The sequence below is a fragment of the Schistocerca gregaria genome, chromosome 2, assembly GCF_023897955.1.
Source record: "Schistocerca gregaria isolate iqSchGreg1 chromosome 2, iqSchGreg1.2, whole genome shotgun sequence".
Lineage (NCBI taxonomy): Eukaryota > Metazoa > Arthropoda > Insecta > Orthoptera > Acrididae > Schistocerca > Schistocerca gregaria.
The window spans coordinates 100,636,213-100,654,892 of record NC_064921.1 but is presented as its reverse complement, the minus strand read 5'-3'; the positions used below and the strand labels follow the sequence as shown (position 1 = coordinate 100,654,892).

General features: G+C 42.1%; 1 protein-coding gene across 1 annotated transcript in view; it reads right to left on the bottom strand.

Moving 5' to 3' along the window:
- The window catches only part of LOC126336426 (trypsin-1-like), a 32,329-nt gene extending 13,960 nt beyond the window's left edge, over positions 1–18,369 (bottom strand). Inside the window, exons 1-3 of the mRNA XM_050000120.1 lie at positions 18,312–18,369; positions 4,713–4,811; positions 751–884 (exon numbers count right to left, since the gene is read on the bottom strand). Of these exons, the coding sequence (XP_049856077.1) occupies positions 751–884; positions 4,713–4,811; positions 18,312–18,360 (282 nt within the window). The 5' untranslated portion in view covers positions 18,361–18,369. The remainder of the gene's footprint in view (positions 1–750; positions 885–4,712; positions 4,812–18,311) is intronic.
- Positions 18,370–18,680: the final 311 nt, after the last annotated feature.

Below are 18,680 nucleotides of genomic sequence, written 5' to 3'. Positions count from 1 at the left end.
CCACCATGTTGTATGCACAGCCTCTGACGAACAGCACGTTCGGGACATTGTAAATACAATGAACATATGGAGAAGTAAAACAAACAAAACCCGGACCCACGCCTTTCTAGTGATCAGCTCATTTCCTTTTTTTTTTTTTTTTTTGCACGGAATTAAGAGTGTACTCGTATATAAATAGTTCAGCGACAACAGTAATGTTTAGAAACTTCCTGGCAGACTGGCAGATTAAGATGGTGTGCTGGACTGTGCCGGAGGTTCTGTGAGGTTAGGAATGTAGGAGACGAGGAACTGGCGGAATTAAAGCTGTGAGGACGTAGCGTGAGGCGTGCTTGGCTAGCTCAGTTGGTACAGCACTTTCCCGCGAAAGGCAAAGGTCCCGAGTTCGAGTTTCGGTCCGGCACACAGTTTTAATCTGCCAGGAAGTTTGACATCAGCGCACACTCCGCTGTAGAGTGAAAGTTTCATTCTATAAACAGTAATGTTAGACAAAAAGTTAGACAACATTACTTCCACATCCCCTTAAGCTGGCTTCTCCTACCCTAGGTTCCCTACCTCAAACAGTTCAGCTGAGAATGCTCTAAGCCCTGTTACATTTTTGCACTCTCTTACAGAGACAGCCGGTATATTTCAATGTAAGTTTTATAGAAGTCATTACGGCGATTTTTTTTTCAAGTTTTGCATTTTTCAGTTGTGTCACTGTTCTTGCCGGGATGCGGTATGACATGCAAGCTCGCTCTGCCGAGTACTCACGTAGTAGGTGCCGAGGTTCATGACGCAGTGTCCGGCGGTGACGACGGCGGTGGTGGAGACGATGGAGCCGCCGCAGTTGTGGGCCCGGATGAACAGCAGCGACAGCTGCAGCGAAACCTGGTACGGGAACTGTCCTGTAAGACACGGTTCACATCACGTAGGAACAGCACGTGATAATTGGAGAGGGGAAGCGTTAGTGACACTGCACACGTAAACGGCAGGTTGATCTTATGTAGGGTGTGACTACGTTCATTAGGGGAAGGGTACCGATAACTACACTAAAAAGGTAGTGCGTTGGGCTCCAATGAAAGACGCTTCAATAATTCAGTGGTCGCAAAGTTGTATATTGTCACAGATTTGTCTCCTTCACAGTACGTCAAGCCTTCATAAACTAGCAAGGTCTTTATGTTCCTGCTGAAAAATAAATGAACGACTGTTACAAGCACTAAAGTAATACCTGAATGTTAATGAAGGTTAATGCGTACCTCTTCGAAAATACGCAATGGTATTTTTCCCCTGGAAGCTGCTCCTGTTTGACCAGACTCAGCCTCAAGGTGTGGTGTTACCGCCAGACACCACACTTGCTAGGTGGTAGCCTTTAAATCGGCAGCTGTCCGGTAGTATACGTCGGACCCGCGTGTCGCCACTATCAGTGATTGCAGACCGAGCGCCGCCACACGGCTTGTCTAGAGAGACTTCCTAGCACTCGCCCCAGTTGTAACAGCCGACTTTGCTAGCAATGGTTCACTGACTAAATACTCTCTCATTTGCCGAGACGATAGTTAGCATAGCCATCAGCTACGTTATTTGCTACGACCTAGCAAGGCGCCATTATCAGTTACTATTGATATTGTAAATCATGTACCGTCAAGAGCGACGTTCGTCATTAATGGATTAAAGTTAAGTATTCCACCAGCTACGTCCGTTGTTTCTAAATTCTAATTTCCTTATCCTGTTCCAGACCTCACGCCAGTCTGCATGAGCTAAATCGCGTGCCTTTCGGCCTCCTCTAGTAACACGGTGTTGGCTCTCCTGCCAACCACAACACAAGGTATCCCTTGTATCTCATCGTCAGTCCCATATCACCAGTAACCACTGATTCTTGTAACATTTGTGGTTCAATCACAGTATAGTCCAAAGGTAACTCTTTCTTGCATTCCTGTGCAATGTTGGTACGATCAAACTACAAACACACTTGCTTCAGAATGATGGTCCGACATTTTGGAAGTACTAGAAGTTTCTATATGTTACAAATCATCAGTTTATATTCTGGGGAGTGCTGAAACTCGCCAATGATTAGATCGTCATGATTTTGCTATTGTTACCTAATGCGGCTGCACCTGTTTCAGTAACACAAAAAATTCCATTATCTCAATAAAATGGATTGAGAAACCATGAAGAAGACCTATACTACACACCGTAATCTATATACATGTAAAGCCTTAGTCGATACCAATCTCTCAGTTGTCCATATCGCATGTACTAAAACCTAAATAACAGAAAATTTTCCCTGTGTTCCACTTCCACTCCACGGTATTAAGATGGCCACGTCACGAAAACGACGCTGGACGATACGGTAATGGACCTAAGAACCCACAGGTAAGAGCAGTCCACCTACCTTGCCACTTTCTCCGCTGTTGCCAGCTTCTAGAGAGAAAGACGGCTGTCTTGTAAAGCGCCACGACCGTTAATGTTACGTCATTTCTCAACAGCAGCAGACATCAAGAACAGAAAATGGCCACGAGGTGATCGTCAAAATGTTGCAGAGGTTAAGAAATATCATGTCATGGAGCTCCCAACTGCTTCATCAATTATTCTTACACGCACATTTTGGTTCCTGGAATGAAGTTTTGGATTTTTATTTTATTTATTTATTTATGGTTTTGCTAAGTTTTCAGACTGGTCTGACGCGGCCTGCCACGAATTTCTTTCCTATGTCAATCTATTAATTTCACTGTAGCACTTTAAACCCACGTCCTCAATTATATCCTGAATTTATTCCAGTCTCTGTCTTTCCTTACAGATTTTACCCTCTATAGCCGCTCTAGAACGTTAGACGTTACTTCCTGCTGTCGTGACACATGTCAAATCATACCACCTCTTCTACGTGTTTTCTGTACATTCCTTTCGTCGCCGATACTGCAGAGATGCTCCTCATTCCTTGCTTTAATGGTCGGACCAAATTTTTGACACCATATCTCAAAGGATTCGATTCTCTCCCGTTCCTATCGCGGCACAGTTCATGTTTCACTAACATAGAACACTGTGCTCCAAACGTACAGTCTCAGAAATTTCTTCCTCAAATTAGGGCGTATGTTTGATACTAGTAGACAGAAATGCATCTTTGCCAGTTCTTTCACAAATCCTTCTTGCTTCGTCTGCCTTGGGTTATTTTGCTTCGAAGACAGCAGAATTTCACAGCTTCGTCCTTTCTTTTTTTTTGGATCGCCAATTTTGAAGTTTCTGGCTGCTCTAATTGTTGCTACTTCTTATTACTTTCGTCTTATGTTTACTCTCAGTCCATACCCTGTACCCATTAGACTGTCCATTCCATTCTATAAATTATGCAATAGTTCTTCTCTTTTACTGGAAAAGCAATGTCACTATTTAAATGTGATGTGCATACCGTAAGACCTTCAGTACACATATCATCAGATTATTTGACTTGTCGCTCTAACAAAGTAGGCAAGTGTCAGCAATATGTCTCGTGCTCTTATCGTGGCGTGTTTATCTTCTGCCGTTAGGTCAGACGATAGAAATGCCACTTGCACGCTTAGAATAGCAGATTGACGGTGACCAATTAACTTGGTTCTGTATGCTATTTACAATTGAGTATCTGAAGTTCCTTTGGTATTGGTACCTATATTTGAGGAAGAAATTTCTGAGGATGTACGTCTGGAGTACAGCATTCTATGGTAGTGAAACATGGACTGTTGGAAAACCGGAACAGAAAAGAATCGAAGCATTTGAGATGTGGTGCTATAGACGAATGTTGAAAATTAGGTGGACTGATAAGGTAAGGAATGAGGAGGTTCTACGCAGAATCGGAGAGGAAAGGAATATGTGGAAAACACTGATAAAGAGAAGGGACAGGATGATAGGACATCTGCTAAGACATGAGGGAATGACTTCCATGGTACTAGAGGGAGCTGTAGAGGGCAAAAACTGTAGAGGAAGACAGAGATTGGAATACGTCAAGCAAATAATTGAGGACGTAGGTTGCAAGTGCTACTCTGAGATGTAGAGGTTAGCACAGGTAAGGAATTCGTGGTGGGCCGCATCAAACCAGATGACCCCAAAAAAAAAAAAATCTTCTTCTCACATATATCTCTGATACTTGACAAAAGTGTCTATACATTTATCTTCATGCCTATGTACAAGAATATGGTAATCTGATTGGGCGCAGACTCCAACGTGACTATAGATTGGTACATACAAATATAGACTAATGCAGACTGACTAATCAGAGGTCTGTACACTTGTTATAATACCTCGAGCGTTCATGTATCACTGCACGAGTGTGATCCACGAGGAGAAAAGGTTCTACGTTAGCAGCAATCTCATTGGCTGCGTTACATATTAATACGCGGATCGGCGGAAGCAGAATTTGGTCCGTCTCTATGGCAGCGCCATCTCGCAGTGCAGAGACGGACGAGCGCTGCGCCTTCGCTGTTGTGCTTAGCGTGGCGCGCTCTAGTGGGGAAGCTGTGTACGCGCTGACTACGCGGAACTATGTACACAGCAGTAATCTTATTACTGATTTCCTCCCACATTGAATTTTAATATCAGCCTTCAGTCTATTGAAGGTATTAATACCCATTTCATTCCTGATTGCGACCTCTAATAAGTGTCTATTGTTAGTATCCCCCTTTTGAAACAACACAGGTGGCGCCAGCACCACTCACTACTCTGGTTGCTAAGTGACGTGTCCACAGTGGCCGCGGGCTCGGCATGGTACTCACCGCTGTAGGCATCCTGTCCGCCGTAGATGCGTCCAGCAGCAGGACCCAGAGCCCTCGCTGGCCCAGTATGCACCACCCGCCGCAGCGGCAGCCTCACACCTGAAACAAAAACTCCAGTCATAAACGACGCACTCCATACATACCATCACAACTGATTAGAAGAAATACGCAAGGGACGGACTCACTTAAATCTAGAGGTCCACCGCAGGACCCTAGAACAAGTGGATGCCGGGAATGGCATCCGTAAGTACTGCCACTTCTGATACAGAGTGATCAGGGAAAGCTATAACCCACACGGCGCCGATAATCTGATTCGAGCCACCATACTTGAACAATTACCTGTGTATAACTGTCAGAATCGAAATGATCACATTGGTTCAGTACAGAAATGGAAATATCAGGTTACAATTTATTGGTTGGAACCTAGGAAGCAGAATGACTACCGAAGAGATATTTCGAACAGTTCTGTTTCCTATCCTGGACTACTGCTGAAGTGTGCATTATGCGTGTAGTGGAGAGCTGGTAAAGTGGCCATGGAGGGAATAGAGGCCATTGGGGGCACATAAGGTGCTTGCACGACGCTTCAATGTATCCTCCCTGGTGGGCTCCGTTACACAACGAAATCTAGCCTATTGTGCCGATTCTCAGATATTTAGTAATTTTTGTGGATTTTACTTATGCTGATGTAAGATAAGACGTCGGCAGGAGTCGATTCTGCCCCCAATTTTTAAGAAGGATGACAAAATGGAATGTAATAATTATAGAGAGATACCGCTATTACCAGTATGTTTAAAAATTTTCTCGAATATTCTGCTAAGCAGGCTTACACCATAAGCAGATGAAATTGTGGGTGATTACCAAGCTGGCTTTCGGAGAAACAGATCAACTATAGACCAAATATTCACCCTGCATCAAATTTTGGAAAAGAAATGGGAATACAATTAACCAGTTCATAATCTTTTCATAGATTTTACAAAAGCATTTGATTCAATATTGCAAATCAAAATTGCAGACAATTATTTTGGAACTTGAAATCCCAAAGAAGTATGTTATACTTATAGAAGCGAGTTTGAAAAACACAGAAGATAGAGTACGTGTAGGGAAATTGCAGTCAGAAGAATTTGTAACGAAGAACGGACTTCAGCTGGGAGATGCCCAGTCTCTGCTTCTTTTTAATTTAGTCCTAGAATATATTGTACGAATGGCAGCAGATAATTCAGAGGGTGTGGAGTTGAATGGAAATATTAAGATATTTGGGTATTGCAGATGATCTAAACATCATTAGCGATAGGAAAGAATCTGTAACAGCAAATGTGAATGCGTTAATCAAGACTAGTGAAGATGTAGGTCTAAGGATAAGTGAAGACAAAACTAAATACCTGGTTACAACTATAATGCCAACAGCAGTAGATCAGGAAATGGTAAGAGTTGGAGACATGCAGTTTGAAAAAGTGAACACATTTACGTATATCTAGGTGTGGACATCACTTCGAGAAATGAGATTGAATCCGAACTGAAGAAGACATTATGGGCGGGAAATGCGTGCTACTCCTCACTGAATAGATTAATTTCATCACGGATATTGTCTAGGAATTTATAGATTAGAATATGCAAAACTATAATTCTACCAGTTATGCTGTTTGGGTGTGAGACTAGGTCTCTCATTGTGCAAAATGAAAAGCCGTTTCGAGTACTTGAAAACGAAATTTTGAGGAATATTTTCGGAGCAAAAAGGGATGACATTACCAGAGAGTGGCGAAAACTGAATCACGAAGAGGTTCACGAACTCTTTTTAAGCCCTGACATAATCAGTATTAATAAATCACGTAGGCTGCGATGGGCAGGTCATGTAGTTCGAATGGATGAGGGCAGGGCAGCGCGGAGAGTACTGGTAGGGCACTTAGAGGGAAAACGTCCTATGGGGAGACTGAGGCGTAGATGGGAGACCAATGTGAAGGCTGATTTGAGGAGCCTAGGTATTGAAGGTGAATGGAAGGAAATAGCCCAAGACAGGGACAGATGGCGAAAATACGTTGCTGCGGTGATGGACTCTCGAATCCGGTACGACCAGTGAGTGAGTGTAAGGGTGAAGATAAGAGGTCAGTTGTGTATTCTTGTGGAGAAGGAATGTGACCTGTGTCTTTTTAATGAAACTGCATTCAAAGTGTCATAACCTGGCTGCGTAACTGTTATTTAGGTATTGCCATTTCGGTTACGCTGATAGAGACTCATACTGAATTTGTGTAATGGCGTCAATGTTGGCATAGTGGTCACCTCAGTGGTGGCTTTTTGTAGGGGAAAATGTAAAAGCAGCCGGTGAAAGGAGGACTCCGTGGCGATTCTCACAGTAAATCATAATAGTAACATCGAGGCAGCAGATGAAGAGACAGAAAAAAGGAAGTACAAAGATGGAAAGAGGGAAGGAAGGCAAAGAGAAGACTGGCAGTAAAAACGAATCATTTGTTACAACTAAATATATTTCGTTCTTTCTTAAAACAGCTTTATCTCTTACTTCTTAGTTTAAAACTAGGTGACCACTTTACCTACTCATGTCACGCAAAGCAGTCATTAAATCACTTAGTAGAAGTTGAATTGTGTCAAGTACTTAATTTGATTCTGAGGTAATTACACTAAATGAGATTATACCTGAATAATTGCGGATTATATCACTGATTTCTGTGCACTTCAAAATATTGTTACTCAGCTTAAAAAATATGAATACGTTGGATTGGCCACTTTGCCACGCTCTCCCCTATAGACTGCATAAAAAATAATTATACATAAAAGTTGGTATACTCTGACGAGATAAGCAGCAACACTCCTTTAAATGAGAGAAATAGTTGGAATATCGTTGCAAGTTGCATTAGCAAGTCTCCTATACTTATTTATGGTGACTAGTTACAGACTTGTAGCCATTCTCAATACCTCCATTTTCGGAGTGATCGAATATAGTTATTTGTGTGGCCATGATACAATCATATCAAATAATCCAAATAGTAATATATACACTGTAGCACACAGCAGACGAGTTACAGGGTGACAATTATTGAACTATATGAAAAAAACGTAAATTATTTGCGAACTACGGCTTGCACACACTTTATCAAACATGTTAACATCACTACAGATATTCGAATTTAGATTATGACATGTTCGACATGCCTGCCATCATTAGCGATGATGTGGCGCACACGAATAACGAAATTCTGCATGACACGCTGAAATGACGCATCATCGATGCTGTTGATGACCTCCTGAAGAGCTGTTTTCAACTCTGCAATGGTTTCGGGGCTATTACCGGACACCTTGTCTTTAATATAGCACCTTCCCCCCAGAAAAAAGAGGAGTCGCACGTATTCAAATCAGGAGAATATGACGGCCAATTCGAGGCCCATGCCAGTAACATCTGAGTACCACAGAGCCAAAATGCGGTCCCCAAACTGCTCCTAAAGAACATTACTCTTCCTCTTCGATGGGGTCGACCTTCATCTTGCATGAGCCATATCTTGTCGAAATCAGGGTCACTTTGGATAATGGAGATGAAATCGTCTTCCGAAACCTTCACGTACTGACCGGTAGTCACAGCGCCGTCAAAGAATATCGCTCTGATTATTCCGTGACTGAAAATTGCACACTCGTTGAGGGTGAAGAGACATCTCGATGGCACATGCGGATTCTCAGTCCCCCAAATGCAACAATTTTGCTTATTGACTAATCCATCCAAATGAAAGTGGGATTAGTCGCAAAACCAAACCATACTAACTCCCTTCATGCCCCGCGACCAACCGTGTAGTTTGAACGTCCTAACGCAAACCGTTAGAGCTTATGACGATTTTATTTCATATAGTTCAATAATTTTCATCTTGTACATTGATCAGTGCAAAGACAGCTTTCTTATGTGACAAAAATTCACGCGAGGAGTCCATAAGAACTTTTTAGGCTAGGTACGTTCAGAGACTAACTTCAAACTTTCAAGTGATGAGATTGATTAACAGATGTTGCTAAAAACTTCTTCCGTTTACATTACTGGACAAATGCGGTACCTGCGTTTTATTCCAATCTTCAACACGCTCGAAAAATCCAGTTGTTTCATAAATAACGGCAGCAGCTTCAGCCAACCTGGCCTCCAGTTCTTTTGAATTGTCTGTTGTGTCTCGTGTATCAAACGATTCATCTCCCAGCCAAAAGGAAATTCATAAAGTGAGGTCCGAACTGTGTGCAGCCCACTGTGATGGCCCACCCATTTCCAATCCATTAATTGAGGGAAACATAGGACAAATGTTTCCTTACATTAAGGTCAAATACAATGTTGTGAAACCTATTGAGCTCGGATAATAATCGTTGCTTGGCTGCTAGCGGGACATTCTCCACATTCGGTAGTGCTTCACAAAGGAAGAGGCGATAGTTTGCTCAGTCGTGCGAGTTAGGCTGAAGGTACGACCCAATCAGAGTATTTTTAAACTCACAGACATGTCTGTTGTTGCTGCTGAATATTTGTTCCCTGGCGTAGGCAGCCTCGTCCGTGATGTTTGTATTTTGGTGCAGATACCAATGGCAAAATACCACTCGGTATGGAAAGTCGTCAGCCGGCCGGAGTGGCCGAGCGGTTCTAGGCGCTACAGTCTGGAACCACGCGACCGCTGCGGTAGCAGGTTCGAATCCTGCCTCGGGCATGGGTGTTTGTGATGTCCTTAGGTTAATTAGATTTATGTAGTTATTTCTAGGGGACTGATGACCACAGCAGTTAAGTCTCATAGTACGCACAGTCATTTAAACCAATGAAACCATAGAAAGCCGTCAAATGACACGTTTGTACATTCTGATACTTGGATAGGTGGGCGCCCATCTCGTGAAGGACGCTCCACACATTGGCTTATTTCCTTCCCTATTAATCATGTGCTGGTGCTGAGTTTGTGCTCAGTTCGCTGTAACGCAGCTCCCTTAACTCAACAGTTGGCATTCTTCGAGTTACCGAGCTCTTTGATCTAAGGAAGCCTGTTTCACGTACACGGGCACCAAGCCTTTGAAATGGGATATAGTTTGGTGAACTCCTCCCTGAAACTATTCTGTATATAAGCACCGTGATACTTGGCTGTTGCATCCCATCTCCCCATAAATGAGACATCTACCACCTGTCATTTTCACACAACATAAAAGAAACAATAATAACGTAATTATTCATCGAGGGACTTCGAATCTGCTAGCAGTAGTGACAACATACCCTTCCTAGCAGTACGTTGATGTAACTGCGTTGTGAATGAGATTCCAGTATCAAAGTGTTTCATAAGAAGAAGTCAACCAAACTTTGATGTCACTTCAAGGTGAAACAGCAAACTTGTGACATTTGTGTCTCATAACAAAAGTGTTTCTTTTTATCTCCTCTAATACCTGTACACATCTAGGCACATAGGTTTTTTTTTTTAATTTTTTTTAACACCTAAAGCTAAACGATGACCCTGTCTAAGGTAAAGACAACGATAATGTTCACAGCCTACCTTATTTCACGAAAGAGTGGAACACAAATTTTCAGTAGCCAGGAACTGGAGAAAAGACGCCTAATATCTCACGAAAACCAGCTTAGAAAGTTTGTTTATTCTCTGTTCAGAACGATTTGCTTCCGCAGTTAAATGTCTCTCAGACAGAGACGTACCATTATTTTCCCATATTTTTCACAGACTCTAACTTTGGATGGAATGAAAAGATGCCTAAATACATGTTGCAGTGAAAAGTAGCCTCTCCTGTTCCAGAAGGACAAGCCAGAACCAAGGCAGTTCGGCACACTTCTCGTCACAGGACGGGAGGAGCCATAAATGAAAGCAAATAAGAATGGTGTGAACCACCTACACTGCTGGCCATTAAAATTGCTACACCAAGAAGAAATGCAGATGATAACCGGGTTTTCATTGGACAAATATATTATAATAGAACTTATATGTCATTACATTTTCACGCAATTTGGTTGCATAGATCCTGAGAAATCAGTACACAGAACAACCACCTCTGGCCGTAATAACGGCCTTGATACGCCTGAGTCAAACAGAGCTTGGATAGCGTGTACAGGTACAGCTGCCCATGCACCTACAACACGATACCACAGTGCATCAAGGGTAGTGACTGGCGTATTGTGACGAGCCAGTTGCTCTGCCACCATTAACCAGACGTTTTCAATTGGTGAGAGTTCTGGAGAATGTGCTGGCCAGGGCAACAGTCGAACATTTTCTGTATCCAGAAAGGCCCGTACAGGACCTGCAACATGCGGTTGTGCGTTATCCTGCTGAAATGTAGGGTATCGCAGGGATCGAATGAAGGGTAGAGCCACGGGTCGTAACACATCTGAAATGTAACGTCCATTGTTCAAAGAGCCGACAATGCGAACAAGAGATGACCGAGACGTGTAACCAATGACACCCCATACCATAACGCCGGGCGATACGCCAGTATGGTGATGACGAATACACACTTCCAATGTGCTTTCACCGCGATGTCGCCAAACACGGATGCGACCATCATGATGCTGTAAACAGAAACTGGATTCATCCGAAAAAATGACGCTTTGCCAGTCGTGCAGCCAGGTTCGTCGTCGAGCACACCATCGCAGGCGCTCCTGTCTGTGATGCAGCGTCAAGGGTAACCGCAGCCATGGTCTCCGAGCTGATAGTCCATGCTGCTGCAAAAGTCGTCGAATTGTTCGTGCAGACGGTTGTTGTCTTGCAAACGTCCCCATCTGTTGTTTCAGGGATCCGAGACGTGGCTGAACGATCCTTTACAGCCACGCGGATAAGATCCCTGTCATCTCGACTGTTAGTGATACGAGACCGTTGGGATCCAGCACGGCGTTCCGTATTACCCTTCTGAACCCACCGATTCCATATTCTGCTTACAGTCATTGGATCTCGACCAAAGCGAATAACAATGTTGCGATACGATAAACCGCAATCGCGATAGGCTACAATCCGACCTTTATCAAAGTCGGAAACGTGATGATACGCATTTCTCTTCCTTACACGAGGCATTACAACAACGTTTCACTAGCCATCGCCGTCATTTGCTGTTTGTGTATGAGAAATCGTTTGGAAACTTTCCTCACGTCAGCACGTTGTAGGAGTCGCCACCGGCGCCAACCTTGTGTGAATGCTCTGAAAAGCTAGTCATTTGCATATCACAGCATCTTCTTCGTGTCGGTCTAATTTCGCGTCTGTAGCACGTCATCTTGGTGGTGTAGCAATTTTAATGGCCAAGAGTGTAGTTTCGCACACCTGATCCTACAACTTTCTTTGTGGAGTTTAGACGTAGATATTACTGTGAGAAATCACTGTTCTTGTAAGGCATTATCCAGTACTGCGATTAAAAGAATGATAAACAGCAAAGATATCTACTGGTATTCGACAATAGCGCTAAACCTCTCGACACAATGACGACGATAAGATATCAAGAGCAGGCCTCGAGATAGCGGAGGATGTTGCAACATCTTGAAGGACACACACTACTATCACGTCTGGCAGTCAAACCAATTCACAAAGAGCCACCTGTCTAGAAAATACGTACAGACTAACGTGGAATCATTACCACTACGTGCAAGAGGGAACTGTTGATCTACAGTATGTCTCTCACATAAAAAAGTAAGAGCTAATAATAGTCCTCAGAGTGGCGCACAATTCTACAATCTTCACAGGAGCTAACTGAACAGAAATTAAATATACTGTTGTGTACGGCACAGTGAAAAATATCCTCTAATATGCATTGTATTCATTTTTCATCATAAATTTTGAGAATGTGGAAATCAAGAACGGAAAAATGTCAAGTAAAATTAAAATCACACACATTAAAACTGAATCAGCAGCAGAACAATAGACTTCTACATTATAATAGACACATTTAGTTATTTCTTTATTTAATCGTGTCCGAAGCATCGTAAATAAAATCAGAATGATTAACACATACATATCAAGTATATAACAAATACAAAAAGAGTGTAAGAGTATACAGATATATAAGCAGGGTCAAGTAGTTTTTTTATTTTATGAATTCTTGGACCAGCCAGCGCTTCCGGGGTGGCATTCATCAAATCCTTCACGGTGCAGGTGCTTGGGCACAGCACATATTGAGTGAGGTGGGTGGTGGTTTGAGTGTGTCCACAGTAACACAGCGCCGGTACATTTGAGAGGCCCCATTTGCGCATATTCTCTTTGGATCGTGGGACACGAAAGCGCAGCCTATTAAGAGATTTCTATGTCGTCCATCCTTCCATATGGCCGGGAGGGAGTTCTTCGTTTGGGACTAACCATTCCCCAAAGCGCGCGTTTTCTTCTCGCCACATTGCCAGCCTCACTTGCTGCGGTGTCCCGACGATGTTTTCTGCTGTGTGCAGGAACCTTTTTCTGGATTTTAGCCGACGGCGAGCTGGCTGGTGTTTGTCTTTTCATTCCTGGCCGCTACTTTCCCTCTAATATCTTGTCGGGCCACGTCTGCCAGGCAGTACAATTTATCAGTCGGGTTGGTCTCAGACAGCCTGTGATGATGCGGCAAGATTCATGAAGCGGTATGTCCACTTGCTTGGCGTCGCTAGAATTGTACCACACTGGACACGCGTACTTCACTGTTGAAGAGCTGTGGTTCTTACTATTCCAGGCTGTGCCCCCCATGTTGTGCCCTTTAGTTTGCGCACGATGTTGTTTCTCGCGGCTACTTTGTGTTTAGTGTTCATGCAGTGCTTTTTATTGGTAAGTGCTCTATCCAAGGTGACGCCTAAGTATTTTGGTGGAAGGCGCAGGTTTGGGTTTTCCCTGGGTAGGGTTTGAGATAGTTCACCTTAAAGTAGGTGGCAAGCTGTTCGAGGGCTTCTGACAGATTCTGTTCAACAGTTTCAAAGCTGTCTGCTTGAGCGGTAATGGCGCAATCATCTGCATATATGAAGCTTTCGGTGCCTTGGGGGAGGGGCTGGTCATCAGTATATATATTAAAAAGTGTTGGGGCCAGTACGCTTCCTTGCGGTAGGCCATTTTTCTGTATCGTCCACCGGCTTCTCTGTCCCTGAAAATCCAAGAAGAATCTTCGATTTTGGAGTTGGTTTCCAATCAGTAAGGTTAGTCTGTAGTCCCTACTCGTTGCGTATATTTTTCCCAGTTATTGTCATTTCTGAGTATCCTCTCGTATGACACACACAGTTTTAATGCGCTTGGCCGTAAAATAAGCTGTTGATTGTTGTTGTAGATATACGTCACTTACTGGAAGCGCTGAATTCGATATTATAAAGACACGTTGCCGGAGATACTTTGTAGACGATTGCCTCGGAACAGAGTGTGCCATTTTGCCGCGGACTTCATCGAAGAGGTTACCTTTCGTGTTCAGCGGATGTTGTGTACTCTCTGAGCACTATGGGACTTAATATCTGAGGTTATCAGTCCCATAGAACTTAGAACTACTTAAACCTAACTAACCTAGGGTCATCACGCACATTCATGTCCGAGGCAGGATTAGAACGTGCGACCATAGCAGCAGCGCGGTTGCGGACTGAAGCGCCTAGAATCGCTCGGCCACGACGGCCGGCAATAACTTCAGATTAATAGAAAATTAACAGTCTAAGAACAGCGGTTATTGAATAAAATTGAATAATAATAATCACTGATGCTCGTCTGCCATTTCAAAATTTCTCATAACCACCAATTTAATTTTTGCTTCTGTGGCCTTTGTAGAAATTTATCCTTAATTTCCGAGTGTTAGATTTCACTATAAATGCAGTAATGTGACGCCGGGTTCTTGTACATGTTGTATTCTTATAGAGCACATCTCTCTGTAGCCTTTGGTGTCTGAAAATATGGCAGAAGCTTTCAGAAGAAGTTCTGATGTGAAACGTTCTTTGCAACGTCTTCAGATATACCTGTTGTTTTCCTAAACTCGCACGTATTTTCTGCGATCTTACGGCGTGACTGGTATTCACTTAAATAAAATCAAACTTCTGGACAATTTTGACGGTTCTGAAATTTCATTGAATCACGGTAAGTTTCCGCCTGCTGCCATCCACGATGCTGGAAGCGAGTACTGAAGCAATGTAGTTAGTGAAATCTCTAATTTATGATTTTCCCACTTACAATTATTGCTTCACTTCGTAAGATATGGTCTAGCCTCGACGTCATTGTCTCAATTTTGAATATCTCCGACGCTTTTCGATGCTTGTGCTATATGATCTAGCGTCCCCTTCAACTCAAAATGTTCCTGCTTTTTTGCCAATACTTAAGGATGCTTGTTACGTCTCTATAGAAAGTCTCACACTTGTGAAGCTACACCAAATACACTTGGTTGAAGATGTCGCTATTAGAAATCTAGAACTTCAGGGGACTTACAAGTACCTTGATACTGAAGAAAATAATGAAACTCAAGGATACTGTAAGAAGGTGAAACAGATGCTAAGAATCCGATTCAAATTAGAGAAATAAACTACTGGCGAAAAGTAATACAATCTGAGACGACAGACCCTAGCGCACGAATCATTGTTTTATATTCCATTTTACATCTCAATGTTTAGATCTTTGAAATTTCTACTGAGTCTCCTTGTCATGAATGTTCCCGTACACGCGGCTCAGAAATCCATTAAGGGGCACGACCTTTTATCTGGCTGACGCATATTGGTTGCTATTGTTCGCTCTTCGTGTATTTGTTAATCGTACTGGAAGTGTTACGTCCTATGGGCACACATTGTGCGTCTTGAGATACTCGTTCTTCGCCAAAATAGGGTAGTCTGTTATTAAACGGGTCGTGGTCTCAAAATGTACTCGACAAAGTCGCCTTATGCCGTATTGAATGGTTTTCATTACTACTATTTGTAGTTCTAAGCCCGCAAGGTCTGAAATTGTGTAGCTACTATCAGAAGTTCTGAATCTGTTTTCATTCTTTCTGAAGCCGGAGATGCTTCAAATCTCTGCCAATTTTAATGCGACGTGATTTCTGACAATGCGTACAGTTCTGTCTCCATGATCGTTTTGACTTAGAGTCTGTTTTGTTGTTACGTTATTTACATGAGTCAGTAGTGTCATTTTCTGCGTTCTATGAGTACCTTCCTGCAACCATCTTATCCAGTGCAATAATCACTGTATTTTCATTTGTCATCTCAGATCACATTACTTCTAGCCAAAATTTTATTTCTCGTATTTGAATTCATCTTGTTATAGTTTCCTTGACTTTCATTATTTTCTTCAACACCAAGGTGCTTGTAAGTCCCCTAAAGTTCCAGATTTTTAATAGTGGCATCTTCAGGGAAGGGTATGTGCTCTGGCTTCACAAGTTTCCCTCTCACTGTGCTTGGTTAGCTTAAAGTCTTTACATTTCTTGCGAATAGCTTCAAATCATCCATATTAAGAATGATGTTCAGTTACTTTATGAATGTCTTGGTGCTCATAGCTGAAAGAGCTTCCACTTAGTTGTCTGGAAACTGTAATCACATAAATGCAAAGCAAGAATGGAGTCAAAGAATCACCTACAAATATTTCCCTTCTTCCTGACTAATCCGTAACTGTATAAGTTGTTGTACCATGTTTATGCATAGTCTGGTGCTCCATCGCTCCAAGCTATATACTTACGGACAGTACATAACTAGGGTAAATGACGCCCGCTGCAAACCTTGATTTTCTCCCCCCACCTACAACCCGTGTCGACGTCTTGTAATTTTTTGTTTGATTTAGATCGCTGGTTAACCTGTTTATTTAGATAAAGACGAGTTTACAACGAAGTAAGACACAAATTTCAGTAATTCCCTTTTGAACAAAACAGTTCATGACGTGTAACAACATACAGTCCAAAGGCGTTCTGCTTCCAACATTACAGTGGTTCCGTTTCTCATTGCTTCATTGCCGATCAATAAAAAGAGCAAGAAACCCTACAAGTAATCCAAATGTAGCCTTACTTAAGTTACATTGCTTAGCTTGCCGTAACGACAGTTGTTCCATCTATCTACCGGAAGTAAGGCACAAGATTCTCTTCGTCTTCTTCTTCTTCGACATCGTCTTCTCGCTCTTTCTGTTCCGCCCTTTCCTTTTGCCCTTGTCATTTTGTTTACCTGTTATGACAACCGTGCCCTCACTCAAAACGCGCCCACGCTACACGGTAGGGATGTGAAAAACCGACCGGTTAAAACCCAGACCGATATTTTAGAACTGAATAACCGGCATTTTTCGACGTTTGTTGGGTTTAGCGTATAAGTTCTTTTTAATCATTTTTTAACAACCTGGTAAATAAACCGAAGTATCAATAAGCCACTAGCAGTAACGGTATAAAATTTCTGGTTTTTAAATGAACCTTTTTTTAAAAACGAGTAATTTGTGTTCGTTGGATTTCGATTCCTTTGAGACAAGAAATGAGAAAAGCTATCAGCGCCGTTTTAGTAACGATACAGACAGAAACGATCAAAAAACACGTGGATTAAGGATTGGTCAGCGTTGCTGACATGATAATTATGTATCTGTTACTATACGGCGTGGCCTATTCGATAGTATGCGATTATAAGCAGCGAATGAGACTTGCTTATCTCGTCTACATGGTATCTTCTTTCTGTTCGCGTTGGAGTTAGTTGTATTACAAAATGGCACCAAACTTAGTCTTGATATATTAATACAATGTGACTTAACAATGAAGTACAATATTGTATTTGCTTTAAACGATAAGGACCGTATGAGCCACATCAAAACTGCCACTTCATATAAGGAGAAAATTTAAAAATTAACAATTCCTTCATAGTTTACAATAAAAAATAAAAGTAGCTAATTTGTGGTCTGTGTACACATAACATGCGTTCATCTGCCTGTAACTCTTTCAGAAGATTTTAATCAGTAGGAGAATAATGGTGGTTTTGTTAGTATGGAACCAATTATTACTTTTCGAGAAAAGTTGCGATGCTTGGCAGAATAAGTTTTCCTTTATTTGCATATTTAATTTAACATTTTGATTCTATGTATCTTGAAACTGAGGGAGTCAATATTTTTGAATCTTTATTCATTTCTACTTTTATTACAGGGAATAGTAGGAATAAGACAAAAGAAACCGGTTATTTCAGAAACCGGTTTTTTGGCAGTTTTAAGATGCAGGTTATAATGGCTTTGGAAAAAAAGAAGATATAACAGAAAAGCAGTTGTTTCCCTAGTACGCGGCCTGGTTGTTTTATCTTTGTTACGCCACTGGTTACGGAATAATATCATTATTGGGTACAATTTATAGAGTTGAGGAGATTACAATAGACATACGGAATTACCAGACGCCTGACTATTTTATCCGTGCGACACTAAAGGCTTCGCCCGTTATGTTGATATGCTTTATTGCTGTATTATTGAGAGTAGATATATTGTTATTACTATTATTATTATTACTTACTGGCAATCCCAAAGATCATAATCTAATTATATGAATTATAGAGTGGATTTTGAATTAAGATAAGTTATTATAAAACTCTGAAATCGTGTGAAATTGCTACATGGGCAATTAAAGTTACACCGGACTGGCTTTCACACAGAATGGATAAAGTGACAGTACTGAGCTCTCTAGTGATTACCAAATGACAGATATACTACGATCGAATCATTGACTCTATATACAGTGGAAAAAGTAGACTCTTACCCAGCACGCAGCCGGCGAGGGCGAACAGGAGAACGGCTTGTCTCAACATGTCGGGGGCGGCTGTCAGGCGCCGCCCATCGCCGCCCTTATATACCGTACTGGCTACGGGACCTTCAGAGGCTGTGACCTTGGCAGGTCAAAGAGTAGTCCACTGCGCACAACAGCTGCCGACTACTTTATCTTTGACTAGGAATCCCAGCTTTGCACGATATCATGAACTGCTCTTCGCTGCTGAGATAATCTGAGAAATTCATCCATATGTTCGTACTAAAACTGATTACATTTAAGTACACTCAACAGCCTCAGAGCGAAGACTGAATCTCATTCTACTAACTTATCGGACTTTAAAATTTAAAGACAACCTTGAAC